Source organism: Streptopelia decaocto (assembly GCF_964273445.1).
Source record: "Streptopelia decaocto genome assembly, chromosome: 3".
NCBI classification, from domain to species: Eukaryota; Metazoa; Chordata; class Aves; order Columbiformes; family Columbidae; genus Streptopelia; species Streptopelia decaocto.
Window position 1 is genome coordinate 9,995,243 of NC_138656.1, and position 17,235 is coordinate 10,012,477.

Consider the following 17,235-nt stretch of genomic DNA (forward strand, 5'->3'; position numbering starts at 1 on the left):
CCCAGCATGTAAGGCAGCACGCAGGGGCCAGGCAGCACCAGGCTCATCCCAGTGCGATGACTGTGACTTTCTGTCTCTCCCCCACCTTCTTCCCCATCCCAGGGAAGGAAGCACCTGGTCCCTGAGAGGAGAGACATGGCTTCTTCCCAGGTGGGACCCAGCAGGATTTCGGTGCCGAGGCTCATGCCAGGAGCTTCTCCACCCACACCCCAGCAACTCCGTCACCAGCCACCTATCTCTCACGTGCCCATGTGCATGCTCCTTGCTGCCCCGTGGTCAGGTCCTGTGTGAAGTGACACCTCAGACAGCTATGGGGACTTGTGGGGTACGCTCCTGCTCGAGGGCAAGTGTGCGACTTGCCCCGTAGCAAAGGATTAGGGGATGCTGGTATCAGTAGCTCAGCAAAGAGGAGATTAAAGGATGCCTTGATCAGAGGGCTATAAATACCTAGGTTGGAAATAAAACAGAGATAATGGGCTGCCAGGGCAGAGAACAAAGTTACAGCAAATCTAAAGCCAAACCAATAAACACTCGACAGAACTGTTTTAACACCAGGCTTTGTTTGCAGCAGTCCTCAAAGGCTGGGGGAGGATTTATCATCAGGGCTATTTTTATCTCAGGTGTCAATGCTTCTTTGAAAGAAATACAGCCTTTGAGGCAAAAGCTGTCTTCAGGATGCCCGGGGTTATGCCCTGAGGTCAGAATAGATGATCATCCTGACCCTTTTGTTTTTATAATCTCGGAGCTGCCAGTTATATCTCTTAATCTCTCTTTAAAAATCCCAGAGCCAATGAAACTCAGGTTAAGGACTCATAGAGCTGTGCTTACACAGCCCAGCACAACTAATTGTTTCTAACCTTGTTAACTCTTCAGCAGCTTTCTGTGTGATGGCAAGGAAAGCATCTTCACTGACTTTTTGTGTCATTCTGGGGCAGGGCTGCATTTTTTTCTGAGCGATGCGGGGATAAAAGCCCTGGTTCCCCTTACAAGTGTGTTTATTTATTTCTCGCTGTGTACAAGCTACAGAAAACATAGAACAAAATCAGTTAATGTAGTCTTTCCATTGCTAGAGAAGAGTCTTTCAGCTGAAATAGTATTTCAAGGTATTTATTTCAATAATATGTTTTCTCCAAACAAATTATGATAGTTATCATTGGCAGTACTGCCAGAGCAGCCTATGATACAGAGCGATCTTGCTTAAAATATGCTTTTATATATTTATTTAAGCACCCACACACACATAGCAAGAGTAACTTGACAAGATCAAGACAGCACACCACAAGTTATAAGATCCAGGACTATTTATTTCACTCTGGCAGAGAAATGAGGCTAAAACCCCAGAGCCAGGTGTGAGCCTGAATGGTGCTGGGCTTTCACGCCACTCTGTAGAGTTTGTATTCCATTCTGAGCCTGTATAACAGCCTTAGAGCATCACTCCTGACTCCTACTGAATGTGTTTATTATTCCACCACGCTTGATATTGTTACTGAAAAATAGGGAGGCTCTGGTTTGCAGAGATGGGAGTAGATGCGATACATGCATATATACATAGACGTCTTATATAAACACACATGCATATTTATCTATAAGTACATGCATATACATACATATATACACAGAAATATACGCACATATATATGCACAGATGTTAATATATGCACATGCATAGACATATACACCTTTACTTATCTATATATACACAAACATATACACACAGCAAGTTGGACGGGGCTTTGGGCAGCCTGGTCTAATGGAAAGTGTCCCTGCCCATGGTGGGGAGGTTGGAACTAGATGAGCTTTAAGGTCCCTTCCAACCCAAACCATTCTGTGACTTGATGATATACAAATACATATACATACATTTATATACATGAGGAGAGACCTTAACGCTGTCTACAACTACCTGAAAGCAGGTTGTAGCATGGAGGGTGTTGGTCTTTTCTCCCAAGTAGCAAGTGATAGGACAAGAGGAAATGATCTCAAGTTGCTCCAGGGGAGGTTTAGATTGGATATTAGGAAAAATTTCTTAACGGAAAGGATTGTCAGTCACTGGAACAGGCTGCCCAGGGACGTGGTGGAGTCACCATTCCTGGAGGGGTTTAAAAGGCGTTTAGACGAGGTTCTTAGGGACATAGTTTAGCACTAGAGTTAGGTTATGGTTGGACTCGATGATCCTGAGGGTCTCTTCCAACTGAAATGATTCTGTGATTCTATACGTATACATATATACAGACATACCCACAAAAACATGCATACATACACACATATATATGTACCTGTACATGTGTATGTATGTACACATACATGTATAGCCCCAGACACGCGCACGTGCGGGGCCGGAACTACAACTCCCGTCATGCCTCGGGGCGGGGCTCCGTCATGGGCCACGCCCCCCGCTCCTTCCGCCCCGCCCCCGCCGGTGGGGTGCGCGAGCGCGCGGCGGCCGCTGAGCCAGAGGGCGGGCGGCTCGGTGAGGCGAGGGCGGCGGAGCGGAGCGGGGAGGCCCAGGCCGTGGTGAGGGCGGGGGAGCCGGCGTCGATCGGTCTGTTCTTGTCCGGCCTCTTCCCGGCAGCTGCTACCGTTTCACGGACGCTCTCTCAGCGCGGGCCCGCGGGGGCGGGAGGGAGCGCTGCGGAGGCGCCTTCCCCTCTAGCCCAGCCGGGGCTGTCGTCCTGCGGGCGGCCGTGAGGAGACGGGGGCGGAAGCTGGGGCTGCCCCTTCGCCTTCACCTCGCTGCCGGCCTGCCTCTGCCGCCTCGGGGAGCTGCGACTGCCGGCGTGGGGTGCCTCGTCTGCCGCTTCCTTCCTTCCCGGGGTGAGTATCGCGCCTGTCGCGACAGAGCCCGTATGGTGAGGGGGGAGGCGGGCTGCGGGTCTGCCCGCTTCCCTGGGCCGCTTCCCCCTGTTCCCCTTCCCCGCCGCCCTGCGCGCTTTGTGCTGCGCCTCCTCAGGGCTACCTTTTTGTTAATGTTTTAAAAAAAAATTTTTTTTTTTTCCCGAAGGTTTGCCCAGTTTATTGCCTTTTTTTTTTTTTTTTTAAATCTTTCGCACCCAGTCGGAGTTGGCCGAGCCCCTCTCGGGCTGGATGTGCTGGGGAAGCAGCTCTTTGTCATGGAGCGGCTGCCGAGCCGCTTTAAATAAAAATAGAAAAAAAATAAGTAGCTCAGTATTAAAACTCCGAGATTTTGTTAATTTAGGGAGATATGTGTTTTTGGCGGTGGTGTTGTTATTTATCCTTTTTTTTCGGGGAGGAAAGAGTCCCCCTGAAGTCCAGGCTCCATTTATCCCAGCCCCTGCGCCGGAGCGTTGAATGAGAGCAGCACGCAGGCGGTGAAAACAAAACAAAGGGGGGTTTTGTTTTGCTGGTGTTAACGTGCAAAATCTTGGTGGGGGAAAGCTTTGTTTTTTATTTTTTTGTTTTCCTTCCTCCCTTAGCTATAACAAATGTGACGTTGTTTTACCTCGGAAGAATCCAGATAGCTGGTAGATAAGTTGTGTCTTTTTAATTTTAAGCTTCTTGGGGGGAATTGCGAGGTTTCTCTCCCATATTCTCAGCCTTGGCTCTTTTGTGAGCAGCCTGCCATCCAGCGCAACTTTAGCCGGGTTTTTCTTTTCACTCTATTGTTTTTTGTTTTGTTTTTTCTTTTTTCAAGTAGTTAAATAATGCAGTTTTAGGAAGAGCTAATAACAGGGGAATATTTCTGCCTGTAACAATCATGGAGAAGGCTTTTAAAAGGCAACGGGGAGGAGCAGCAGTTGTGTTTTCAGCTGAATAAATTTTTTCCTTCTTAAAAGGGACAATGATCTTTTGAAGCGATTATTATATTTTACACTGAAAGCTTTTTTTTTTTCCCTTTGTTTTTGTTTTTACTATCCCCTCAAAAAAACTGAGCTATTTCACCTCTGCAAGATGCAGCTTCTAGAATACATACAAGAAAAAGCAGTCTAGCTGTTACACTCGTGTTTCTGGCCTTATCTTTCAAAGGGCACCCGCTTGTTTTTGCTGGGACTCCTCTGCCTTGAAAACACACTACTTGGAAAGTAAAATTAGGAAGCATTTCAGCTAGACAGAGCTGTCGATTCTACATCCGAAGGACGATGGGTTTATTTTTTCCATTTTTTAACGCTTGTGGGGGTTGGGGGGCGAACTGGGGGAAAAAAAAAAAAAGGCCGTTTCCGGTTTCTGTTTAGCAGCTTTTCGTGTTTTTTGTTTGGTTTTTTTTTTTGCTTTTTCTTTTTACAAAGAAGCAGCCAGATGACCTGTTGATGGTACATCTGCTGTCGCTTTTTGTGCTGAAAGGCACCAGTAGGTTAGCGGAGATGAAAGTTTCAGCCGAACAGACTACACAGATTTTCATTTGCATGTGTCGTCATGTGGCCCGTGTGGCTTTGTAATGTTTTAAGCCCACAGCTTGGGAATGAGTAATGTGGTGCCAAAGTTCAAACATCTGCACAGGGCGCTTACCCCTCTTCTCTTTCCTGCACTCTCCCCCCAAGAAAAAGCCCAGTTTGTGGAAAATTGAGTGCTCATAATTAGACCGGTTTAGTGCCATGTAAGATAAGTGTACTAGCTCCTTTTGAAGTTGTATGAATGGGCAGGCAGGAAGCTTTAGGGATACCTTTTAGTTGTGTATAGGTACCTTAAGCTTAAACGTTTCCTGTTTCAAATGAATGAATTAAGCTTGTAGGACAGGGGTGTCAAACTCATTTTCACCTGAGGTCATATCAGCCTCGTGGTTGCCTTCAAAGGGCCATATATAATTTTAGGATTGTATAAATGTAACTACTGCCTGTTGCAGGAGCACCTATGTTATGCTGAGTATAGTCTTGTGAAGTGTGCCTAATGAATGTTTCCATTCTTACTATACACTGTATTTCTCAATGCAGCAGATCACCATGCTAGTATTCATCTTGGAAATGAAAATTTTGAGTAACTACTAGTATTTCATATAAAGCAGAACTTAGATATTAGTTTAAGCGTCAACTCTGTGTGCTACAACGGTTTTGTATTTTGGCAGCAATACTGGTTTCTATTAAGAAACTAGGCATGGAAAACAGGATCCTTTCACTTCAGGATTTATAACTAGAGACTGTGTGTTTTTAGGTGCAAAATAGAACATAATCTGCTTGCAGCCAGTAGTATTTAAAACTCTTATTCATTTGAAAGGAACTAATTGCGAGTATATTTTGATATAATGTGTCTTCTCAGACAGAAACTCTGGCATACAGGAGAGCAGAAAACCCAAAGGTGTTTGTAATGTTAATCTGTGTCCCAAGTTAAAAAAGGAAGAATTAGGGTGTTTCCTGAGAAATCCAAGTCACCTTTAAGTGCATACTTGCAAGTGAAATTACACAGTTGATTAGGAATTCCTGCAGGATGCCGGTAATTGGAGGTACTTCTTGCTAGCTGGTCACTGTGCACCTTGCTGGTTAGATCGTAAAAGTTTTCACTGCAGGTGGCATCAACAGGAAAAAGTCCAGCTCTTTAGCTTCCCAGACGTTTGCTTCTTAATGTGCAAGATTCACAGGAGTGCTGACAAACTGTCAAAGGAAGTGACAACAAAGAGATGGTGTAGGAAGTAGGTCGAGCACTACTAAATACTGCTGAGAGAGTTTCAGTGGAAAAAAGTAAGCATGTTTCCATCTGATCTAGTTTCTGTTTCTCATACTCCTACTGTAGCCCGCTGGTTCTAATGAAATTAACATTGCATCCCAGTCAGGCCCATTTAGTGTACCTGGATGGAGCAATTCATGGGGAAGAAGGGACAATAGCAATGTAGTTCTGATTCTGTGATGTGCAAATCATGTCAGTTGGGGAAAACTGAAGTGAGTCTGTCTCCCTGGAGGCTGTGGGCAGCTCGTGGGATGGATTTCCACCTCCTTGTGCTGGTGTAGGGTCTTCAGTGGGAGGCTGGAGGTGGGCTAGAGCAACACGGTAGCATTGTGCCACGTTCTTTGTGGCCTAGTTCTGCAGTGGATGTGGCAAAGAACAGTCACAACTGATTGCGTTTCTTGTTTAAAATGTTTGAATTGATGTATTTAAAAAACTGCCTTCCAGGTTAAAAATGAAGGAAGCTCATTGACATGCTGGAAATCATCCTTAAATTACAAAAAAAAATGCTCTACCCTGTTGCTGCTGCATCCTAAAAGCAGGAAAAACTATTGACAATAACTTGATTTGCAGAAAAATTACAGCCTTGCACTATGAATATGTTCTTTTCCATGCATCCTGTATTTATATTGATTTGGAAAAGAGATTTTGCTTCGAGTAGGTAGAGGTTCTTCGATGCTTCACATGAGTGAGTGCACAGCTTATTGGTTACCTAGGTGAACCCTGTGCCATGGACTTCTTTTGCTGACCCTTGTCATGTGCTTGGGAGCACAAACTATTGCCAGCTCCTCAAAGTGACCTGTCAGGAATAACCGTGTAGTCCTGAATGGATGTAAAATAATTGACTGAAAACTACAGGCAAAGTCTGTTGTCCTCTGCTGGCACCCTATGCTAAAGGTAGATGGTCATCAATGCTGATCTTGCTCCAGCCTCATCTCCTGGCTGATGTACCAGGTGTAAATGCTGTGAAAGGTGGTGTTTGGGGATGTGGGCTCAAGTGCAAACTAATCAGCAGCTTGTTTGATTTGGACTGAACGTAGTGCCTGAGTGGAAGCATTTGGTTAAAGATTGGTGAAATCCTTCAGTCCCTGCTGTGCAAGAGCACAGTTCAGTTCATGAATAGGTAATAAAAGTTAATCTGCTGACTTTGTGTCTTAATCCATGCTGGTGAATTCAGTCATAGTGACTTGACTGCCAGCCATGGCATGTACTTACATAAATGCTGAAATTTGTGCTCAAATCTCATGCTCTTGAGAGTGGAGTGGACTGAACCTTGCAGTGCATTTTTGGCTGTGATTTCAGGATCAGGAGTGTCCTATAATTTTACTGTTCTAATTGAAGGGACATGGTGGTTGTCAGAGTAGGAGCAGTCAAAAACTCTTCCTCTGGCCCCGTAATTATATTCATGTTGGGAAGAGAATTTTGATTCACACTCACATTGCAGTACCGTCATTGTTTACCGGTAGAGTATGTTGCAGAAGACTTTGGATATGTTGTGCAGGCTCAAAATGCTCTTGATCTCCCTTGGCGTTGGCTATACAGCTGTGTCAACCAGATCTTTTCCTGTGCCAACCCTGTTTGTAGCGGATTAATTGCATCAATGTGTTTTTACAAGGGAGAAAAGCATTCCTTTTGGGAGACTTTTTTTTGTTTGTTTTTCAGTAGTACAGAGATATTTGGGCCAGATCGGTGCTGGTCTGGCTGTGTTAGATAGGGTGGGCATGTATGTGTTGAGGGGAACAATTGCATCATCTATTTTACAAAAAATTAAGTGTAGGTGTAGGCAAGCTTTTGCCCATGGAGTGCTTTTGTTAGCCTGTTAGTTTACATATTTGGTATTCAGGGAGATAAGCATGGTACTTTTGGTAAAAAAGCTTTTTTTTGCTAAATGCTGCGTTTTCATTGGTGGGCCTATAGCATTTTCGATAGTGGATGAGGCTCTGTGTTGTAGACAAGCCTATAGTGAAGCACAGAAATGAACAGCAAGGAAGGCAGGAAAAAGCTGAAGTTAAATAGACTTAAACCAGAAATAATCTGCAGAATTTTTTTTCTTAATTATTAGGATAGTTGATAATATGAATAGCCACTAGAGAATGTTGCTTTGTGGATTGAGATTTTGAAGGAGTAGGTTATATAAAAAAATATTTTGTACATGCTTGCAGCATACAGGATTGGAGCAAGTTGATTAAGATTCTATTGGGAATAGTTAATTGTAACTAGGACTTGAGGAGAAGATGGAAAGAAAAAATCCAACCTAAACCCCCCAAAATAGAAAAACAATACACAAAAAGCAAAACCCTGCGTAGCCAAAGCTGTCTTTAAGTAGACCACCATAAATGAATTTTTGCTTCTGTTGCCAATTGATTTATCTGCCTGGATGTACTTTGTATACTTGAAATACAAGCAGCTATGTTTCTGCAACTATATAACACTTTGGGCTTCACTACAAATACATAAAAATACTCTTTCCTGAGCTGGGATACCTAGTTTCCTTACTTAATGGGCATGGTGGGAGGTAGAGATCAAATTTGAAGGGACTGATTTCCACACCACCCCCCCCCCAACACACACACCCCGTGTTATGACGACTTAAGATTTGCCATCAGTGGAGCTCAAGGCCTGCAAAAGTGCGTGGAGACGTAGTGAGAGCAAATTTAGTAATCTGGTTTGAGCATCTCACCCTGCCCTGCTTCTCTCTTCAGTGCTCCTGCTTGTGGTTTGTCTGAATGGAGCAGCAAGCAACTGGGAAGTAGCAACTCTTGAGGCTGTTTCTCCTTCCCTTCTGCCAGCTTGTCCTCTAAGATGGTAACCCCTTAACATGGGTCAACAACATGAATGTCTCAATTGTTCTTTGGGTCAGGGCAGCCAAACTGAAATCTCTGAGTTAGATCTAGCTTGAAACATTTCTGTTCTTTGCCCAAGAAGTGATGAGCAATGATTTGGGCAGTGCATGAAGCACCTAGGTGGAACTGTGGGCTTTAGGTATGGAAACTAGTGAGCCTACATAGCCTGCAAATATGGACCCCTTAACCATCAAGTCCATTAGGATGCTGTAAGACAACATTAAACTAGTAGCGATAGTAGGCTTAGAGTATCATGTGTTTGTAGTTCCTTTTCTTGTGTTAAGACCATGCCTTTCTGATGGTTACAGACCTGCCCCAAAGAGCCTGCTTTCCCTGTCCTCAGGTCTTTCTGCTTTTAATGACCTAGCAGTATTAAATAGTAAAGGTTTGATTTTAAAATTGTACAAACTTGATTACCTCATCTGTATTTTCTTTGTTTTAAGACAAATTAATCGTGCTGAATGATAAAAGTGGTCCCTGAAGAACTCCTTCTAAGAAGTCTCAAGGCTCCTCTTGAGTGTTCATATGTATACTGAGATTTTGTCTGTGCTACTTTGATATTCTATCCACTTATCTGAAGTAGTTGTAGTTCAGTACAATATTTTTTACACAAATAAATATTGTCTTGATCATGATTTAACACATAGCTCAACTGGGAAAATAAGTAATGATTCTTTTGCCATACCAGGTAACTGAACTGTTTACTTGGTATGAGATTAGGGGAAAAAATCCAAAATGCATCACACATGGAGGTTTACTATAAAGTAATTCACTTCCTTTTTAAGAGCTTGTTGCTCATTTTCCTTCTGTGATGTACCTCTTGGGATACACTGCTAATTCTAAAAATAAGTCAGTTCTGCCATTTCCCACTAATATGTTTGGGGTTGGTTTTTTTTGTTTGGCTTGGTTTGCTTTTTCCCTGAGCCACTTTAAATGCTCCGAGGAATGCTCAACATGGAAGAAAAGGAACACATGTAGATGTTTCTGTTGCCATATTTCAAAGCTAGCTGAAGATGACTTTGAACTTCTGTTGTACTGTGAAAGAGAGTACAGGGACCTCAACCCTGAGCTAATGTCTCAGGCAGGGTATGTGCTTTGTCTTGGATCTTCATCCTTTCTGCTGGACAAGTGCTCTGTTTTGAATTTAAGTAAGAAAATGCAACATACTACTAATGATGTCAGAATCTTCTATAAAAGAAACTGGGAGAGTTTCTTGTGTGTAGGAAACCAGAGCTGCTGACTGTAGGAAAATCTTCATGACCCAACCTTGATGGCAGTTTGGTTTCAGGTGTAGGAATGCTGCTTTCAGAACTCCACAAAAAGTGGTACCATGCCTAGAAGTGGTGTGAATGCACTGTTTGTCCATGCACTGCTTCCTAGGGGATGTTTTTCCTTAAACTAGATATGCTGTAGTATGATCTTTGTGCTTGAGTGGTACGTGGCCTGACCCTGGCCTTAGGGCACAACGCAGGCTTGAATGGCCAGCACAGATAAGGCTGGTAAACTTGGGGTGCAGAGCAGGAGGAACATCACTTGTACACTTGTTAAAGATTTGGTATGTTCAAGTGCTTTCATCCTCTTTTTCTGCTTTAAAAGGGGGAATTAAAGCCACACGTAAAAATCACCTCATTTTTTACCCAGAAAATGTTTCCGGCTTGTTCTCGCATTGGATGTAGGTTCTGTTTAATTGGCATTGTAATGATGAAATATTTGTAATGTTAATAGTGATGATCAGAAGTTGAACAGTTAGGAGACAATAGTCAAACTGTAAAACTTATCATGGTGGTAACACTTAAACACCTGCTATGTGTGTGTGTTAGGGGGATATTTGTTTAATGTACCATCAGCAAAGGGCTGGGAGAGATCCAGCTCAAATTCTGTGAAACTTATGGGGGCAATCAGTAAAAACTGCTTCTATACAGGGAGAAAATCTAAACATTTTTTTTCAGTTTTTCAGATACGTAGTGCAGACCATCTGAAGGCCCAAAACCAGGCTTGAATGTTTCCTTTGTTCTGTTTTCTTTCTCATGTGATAATGTTTAAGCAAATTTGTGATGGTAGTGCTGACACTTTTGATAATGACTGCTCCTCTGGTCCAGACTGCTGTCCCTGCATCTCTTAGAGTTAAACCATTATATATGTTTGCTTATATAGATACATGTACATTCCCCCCCTCCCCCCCATATATAACTGTGCAGTTCATACTGTGAGATTAACAGACCAAGTTTAACACAAATTATATGGTAATGCATATTAGTCTGAAGACAGTTGATCACCTCATTGTGCTTAGATGACTTTCACAGACAAGTCATCTCCTCTTGATTCCATCATACTAGTTCTTTGTTGATTTTTTTTGTTTTGTCTTTATAAGGTAATTACTATGCTGCTGATAGCCTACATCAATTGTGTTTGCATTCATTTGGTGCTGTATGTAGTGGATGTGAAATATCATTCCAGTAGAGCTTTCCCTGTTGGTGCAGCATTAGCTGTTGGTTAAGGTTACTGACATACTGAAAGTTGTCACAGTGTATTGTGGTGAAAATGGCAGCTGGGTGTTTTTTCCTTTTGTTTTCTAAAAGAAGTCATGCATTATTCTGTGGTGGTCAGCCACCTGCTGAAGTTGAGTAACTCTTCTTGATCTTGCAAACGGATAAATGCAGAAGTTACTTTTATTTTTACCTTTTCTTTTTTTTTTTTTTTCGTTGCACGTGTGTGTATATTTGCAGTCAGTACTGTGGCCAGTGTATTAGCTTTGTCTGGGGCTTTCTGAGCAGCAGATGTGAATGTAGAGTCCTTGTACCTCTTCCTGCTGACTGAGAAAGACAAGGATGCTGTAGTAAAATGGTGGGGCTTATAAACCACGTGTGACTTAGGTATAGCAACTGCTTTTGAATTTCTGTGTCAATATCTATATACTGTTTAACTTTTTTCCCCTAAATTAAATAACTGTCCATATTTCACTGTTCTGAGATATGTGTAGTTAGCAAGGGAAACTCCTACCTCTAGATGTAAAGTGCTACAAGCATTTTTCCTGCAATCTTTCACTTACTGTAACTTTGGGGAGGAGCTTGTTTAAGTTGGCAGTGATGAGATAGGAGCCTGATCCAAAAGATGAGGGGGGAAAAGAGCTAACCTTAAAGCCAAGAGGGACCAGTAGCAGGGAGAAGTGAAAAGCTTATTTCTCATGTCAGTAAGCATGTGTAGCAAGCATCTGGTGTCTTTTAGTCTCCTTGAGCCCACAGAAGCACGCATGTGGGCATACTGCTATTATTTCATAGCTATTAATGAGGAGGATTAACATTCAGATTTTTCTGTCCCTTTTGTTATGTATTTCAAAACCTCAGTCATCAAGAAATAGTAGAGATCCAGACAGTCCCTGGCTTATGTGTAGAATGAGGTGGCAAGAGAAGTTTCTTGCTTTGGTCTGGGCAGATGTCGAGTGTAGCATAGCCTGTTTTCTTTTCTCTTGCTCTTCAGCTTCAGCTTCCCAAGGCAGGGCTGTGATCCTGCTGTGCCAGCACCTCGTACTGGCCCTAGAGACAGGAGAGGTATGTTCTCTCTTGAATCCCTGGGAGATGTGGGGAAGAATGTGTAAGCCCTTGCACCTATAATAGCAGAAAACCTAACAGAGCTGGGATTGCTCTCCACTTTCTTGTCCAACTAGGAGTTCAGTGCGTGCGAGATGGCAGGGAGAGGAACCTGTGTGCTGGAATGATGGATGATGTCTCCAAAGCCCCAGATGCATGTTAGGCTTGTCTCCCTCTCTCTTTTTTTTTTTTTTGTCCTCATTTTAATAAAGGTAAGGAACTCACAGGTTTGTTGATGTTTAACTTGCTAATGTTTAGAGAAGGTTGCTACAGAAATATGAATTAGTATTAGTTACTAATCAAATCATGCTCTGCTCTGACATAAGTAAACTAACAGAGTATCAACAAATGTGAAGGTAGGTGAAAAAAAAACGATAGTGCAGTGTGAGTTCCCCAGGTTCATGCTTCCCATTTCTTTCTTCTGCTTCCACTGTGTCAGATGTTTAGAAGTGTCAGCGTGACCAAGGACCAGGTACAGAGCTTATCTGAGACACAGGCCTGATGATTTGGAACATGAGGAGGTGTATCTGTTCATAACCTCTGTGACAAGTGAAACAGATTATAAAATGACGAATACTGATTACCTGCCAATGGGCATATGCTCCATTCAGTATTGCACAAAGCACACCAATTGGTTTTAATACAAATGTTCCCTTGGAAAGATCACCTTGATTTAATTTTTTTTCAGATGCATAAAGTAGAAATGGTCCAAGGTTCTCTGTTTGTTCTTTAAAGACTAAGTGCTATATTTCTAGCTCTTGGCAGACATTGTCTACAAGTACTTCATGTTCCATTGGGCTTATGCCAGATTTAATGTACTGTGTGTCCTGAAAGCATCAAAACCAGACTTACTTTAATTTTAGATTTTACAGCTACTATTATTGATTTTTCATAGAGCTGCTCCATCCAATCTGCTATCGTTTTAATTTCTTTTCCCTGCAGGAATTTGCAGAAGGATCTTGAAAGTCTTTATTTCTGTGGCTAGGGACTGTTTATATGAGCAAGAGCTGTAGATCAGACGTCTCTGCGGTAGCCAAACTCTCAATTTATAGAAGCTAAACCCCTGAATTATTTGTAAACTCCAGTCTTTAGTACTGACTAGTATGCTGTGACTAAGGGTAGTGTTATAGACAGAGTCCATCAACTGTCTTTCAAGAAACCTGAATTTTATAAAAGCCTAAGGTGGGAGAGTGCTGTCAGAATCAGCTAACCATAGCAAAAATTGTAAACTTTCATTTTGCAGTGCTCGTATGCTGTATGTATAGAAGTGTGCCTGTAAGAACTTGAACTTTGAAGAGGCAAGAAAGGAAAGAGATGGGGGAGAGACACAGAGCACAAATAGGAGCTATTTCCTTCCTCTCTTTATGTACCTGAGGGTAGATAAACTGAGGGAAGGAATAGGGTATAGTGTAAAACAGCCAACCAAATGGGCTAGAGCATTCATAACACTACAGTCGTCAGGCCTACTGATCCCTGCCTGACAGCTGTGTCTGCTGGCCTTGTATTTTGGCTGTTCATCTTTTATTTTCAATACCTCAGGGCCAAGTAGCTATGCATAAACATGGCTTCTGGCCAGGTGGCTCATAGCCCTCAGAGTAGAGCAGGATTCCCTTCCATTGTGCTGGTGTGGAAGAGCCTGGCACTTGGTAGAGCCTCTTTTTTTCCACCTCTGTCACTTTTACTCCTCACGAGCCTACTTTCATTAGATTACTGTCTGCTTCAGTTTCTGCTTTGCATCTTTACCTTCTCCTAGTGCTGTTAACATTGCTCAGCTTTTCAAAGATGTGCATCTAAGTGGGGAATAGAGCTATCTTCTTGATACAGAGGGACTTAAAATTCCAATGAGTTCTACATTCCCTATTATTAGTCATTATTGTAATTGAAGTATGTGGGAATTCCTAGTTAGTCTTCATTGCAGGCTTAACTGCAGTAGTCAGTAGTTTTTGTTAGGCCTAACTCTTGCACTGAAGGAGCGAGCATGCTTTTAAGTCTAACTTCAGTTGTCCAGTCCTCAGCTAGAGTTTATAGTTCAGACTTTACTCCATTTTAAGGATGGTGATTAGTCTTTGGGACAATCACTTGAGCTTTGACAATCTTCAGACACTATCCCACAGTCTTCAGAGACTGTTCTTCTCCTCTTCTGTCTTTTCACTGCGACTTAGCACACATGTGGTGGAGTCTCTGTTGTGACCTGTTCAGTTTCTGCAGTTTGCCTTTGCCAAGCAATATTAGAAGATGCTTTTGTAGCATGCAGACAAATGACCAGTTTGGAAGGAATATTGGTAGAAGAGTTTTTGCAACTGGACCTGAAGATGTGTTAATGTTAGTATATCCTGCTTGCAATTTCTGTTTTAGCAATTGGTTATGGAAGTAACTTGCAATAAATGTTAGCAGACAAACTGTGCCTCATTTTTGTCTCCCAAAAATGTTCTGGTAATTTCTATCTTGATGGTGTTTCTCATTAGAGGAGTTAGTGCTACATCATGCTGCAGAACTGAGTAGCCTAATGGTGCCTGCCTGCCTTTAGTCTCTCAAATTGTCCCAAGTCCTAGGCCCCCAAGCATAGCAAAAACAGTAATAGAAAAGTTGTACAGGAAATGACTAAACCTGATGAAGACAAAAGAAAAAGTTGTTGCAAGTCTGCTTTTGTAAATGAAGCAGAACTTGGAATTTTTAGTTTATTGCTGCTACTGTACTTTTTTCAAGCTTAATTTTCAAACATCCTTCACATAAGCTTAGTATTAACTCAATATGCATGCTAATAAGATTATTGCTGTACTAAGCTGTCTTTTAGTGATGAATGTAGCTTTTGTTACCTAAAGGAACAAAATAAGTTGAATAGCAGGGTGAGTACAAAGAAAACAAAAATTAGCTCCAAAGTTAAGAATAGGAGTGGTTATGCTCCCTTATTTTTCAAGATTAAACACAGCTTTTAAGTGCTGCTGAGGAAAAAACCCTGTTTTCTGTCATCTCACTATTAATTAGTCCATGTATTTTAAAAAAATGTAATTTCACTCTTTCTCTGGAAATGAACACAGAAATCACTACATGTAACGTAGTCCCAGCCCTCTGTTCCTGTCTTCTGTTCAGGTGCATGCATGAAACTTGGAAAATCAAATTGAGGAATATATTGGCACGTGATTCTGTAGACATCATGGTTGTACAAAAACCTTGTGTCATCTAAATGCAGGGCAGCAGGCAAGGCCGCTGCTTTCGCCAGCAGTGGTATTTTTATGCCACATTAAATTTATTTAACCACAGAACATGCTCCTGCTATATGCTAGTGGTAACAACTAAGTGCGGGCATTCCTGCAGGTTGTGAAAACAGGTGATAAATAATAATTCTGTGATGCAGGGCTTCCATCTTTGCATGCAAAGCTCGTGCCTCTGCACTAGTGGCCAAGTTTGTCAATTAATAGAATAATTTATTTTGGAAGGGAACTCTGGAGATCATGTGGTCCAGCTCACCCTACTCAAAAGTAGTCTGAAGTTAAAGCCAGCTCTTTCATCCGTTTATTTTTGTTGCATGGAGTAGCATATGGCCATGGTGTATGCTGACAATACTTGCCTAATGCTTACCTGCAACTGTCAGTCTTCTGTAAATGTAAAACTTGGACTTATCCTCTATAATTCCAGAACATCTTTTTAAGTTTGGGTGAATCTGGAGCATTCTGAAACCAACTGACTTACCCTAATAATTTTAAACAATTATTTGAGTTGCTCTGCATTAGCGATACTCATTGGACGCAGGCGTATATGCTGTGTTCAAAAGTGTAAGTTGAGTTTTTCTCAAGATGCATTTATTCCAGTAGACACCAAGCCAATGTTGTTAAACTTCTATGGAACCATTCTTTACAGTGGCTGTGAGCAGCAGGTGGACTTCCCACCTCTGTGTCTCCCAGCTGACAGTTCTCAATTGGTGATGCTAGCCATTCGGTGCTAATGTGAATGGATGGGGCTTAACCATATGGTCTCGCTTTCTCTCGCAGTGTTGAAAAGTGTTGTCCTGTCTGCACTAGCAGCTAACTGATCTGAACCCATTGTTGACAGCCACCATCATCAACAGGTCATTTTCCCTTCGAGTGTGGCTTTTGATTATGTATCGTAAATCCAAGTGGAAGTGCGGTTACAATCTCGCAGTTCTTGGACATGGTGAGTTTGTATCTACGCAGTTACTCTGAGAGCGCAAACTTTTCTACTTGCACCTTCTCTATAGGAAAAATTTGAAGAGAGAATTCAGTAACTATGTCTAGAATTCCCTCAAAATACAATAGAACTTTTGTTTACCTCTTTAACATGTTGATTGAGATTAGTTGCAAGGAGTACAAGTGTAGAACAATACAAGCTATTAGTATTCTCTTGCTGGTATTGTCTGTAACTATGTTTGTTCTCTAAACATTTCCTTTTTTTTTTTTTGAAGCAGGTAGAGAGAGATTGCTTAAAATTGTTCATTGGACAGCATGTCTCTACGGCAACTACCCCCAGCTTTTATAAAACTGCAGATCATTATGTTAGAGACATGCTCACTAAGCTGTACCAAAGTGTACTTTCTCATGCTCTAATGTTGGATTTCTACAGAAGGCTGTTTCCAGAGGCTCTGAGCTGGTATAATATTTACTGCTGGCTGAGAGTGATGCTTTCTCCCTCTCATTTCCCTATCCTGTGCACACACATAACACCCCCTCCCCAGACCCGAGCGGGGCAGCCCTGACCCTTCTGCCCTCCTTTGCTCCAGGCCTGCTGACCAGAGTTTGTCTGTGAGCTGACTTTTCTTGCTAACCCAAGCGAAACGAGTTTAGTAATGGGTGTTTTCTAAGAGGTTCAGGGAGCTGTCTTAAGTTTTGTTGTTACACTGACTATATAAGCTTCTAATGTGATAGGCTTAAAATTCTTGCATTGCTTTCCATAGCTTTTTCTGTGAATGTATCTGTAGCTTTTTCTTTTTCCTTAGCCCTCTGGTTTGAGTAAACAGGTGCTGCCTTGTCTCGCTATTGCTTCCACCAAAGTGATCATGTGGTCTTGTGAGAACATCAACTTGCCCTTACTTGGATCAGTTTTCATACCAAATTAATGCTAGTGAAATGGATAGTATAGCCTCAAGCACAATGGGTGTGATTAATAGTAAGAAGAGTTTTAACATTTAAATTTGAAAATCTTCACAGTTTTGTTTTGCATCTCAAGGGATTGGAGCAAAT

At 42.1% G+C, this 17,235-nt stretch overlaps 1 protein-coding gene across 2 annotated transcripts in view; it reads left to right on the forward strand.

The window, feature by feature from the left end:
* The first annotated feature begins 2,488 nt into the window (after positions 1 to 2,488).
* PELI1 (pellino E3 ubiquitin protein ligase 1) overlaps positions 2,489 to 17,235 on the forward strand; it is a 45,971-nt gene continuing 31,224 nt past the window's right edge. Inside the window, exons 1-2 of one of the 2 annotated variants that reach the window (XM_082048373.1) lie at positions 2,703 to 2,814; positions 16,030 to 16,192. In XM_082048373.1, the coding sequence (XP_081904499.1) occupies positions 16,138 to 16,192 (55 nt within the window). In that variant the 5' untranslated portion in view covers positions 2,703 to 2,814; positions 16,030 to 16,137. Of the gene's footprint in view, positions 2,815 to 16,029; positions 16,193 to 17,235 lie in introns of both variants that reach the window. The other variant, XM_082048374.1, reaches the window with a different exon arrangement.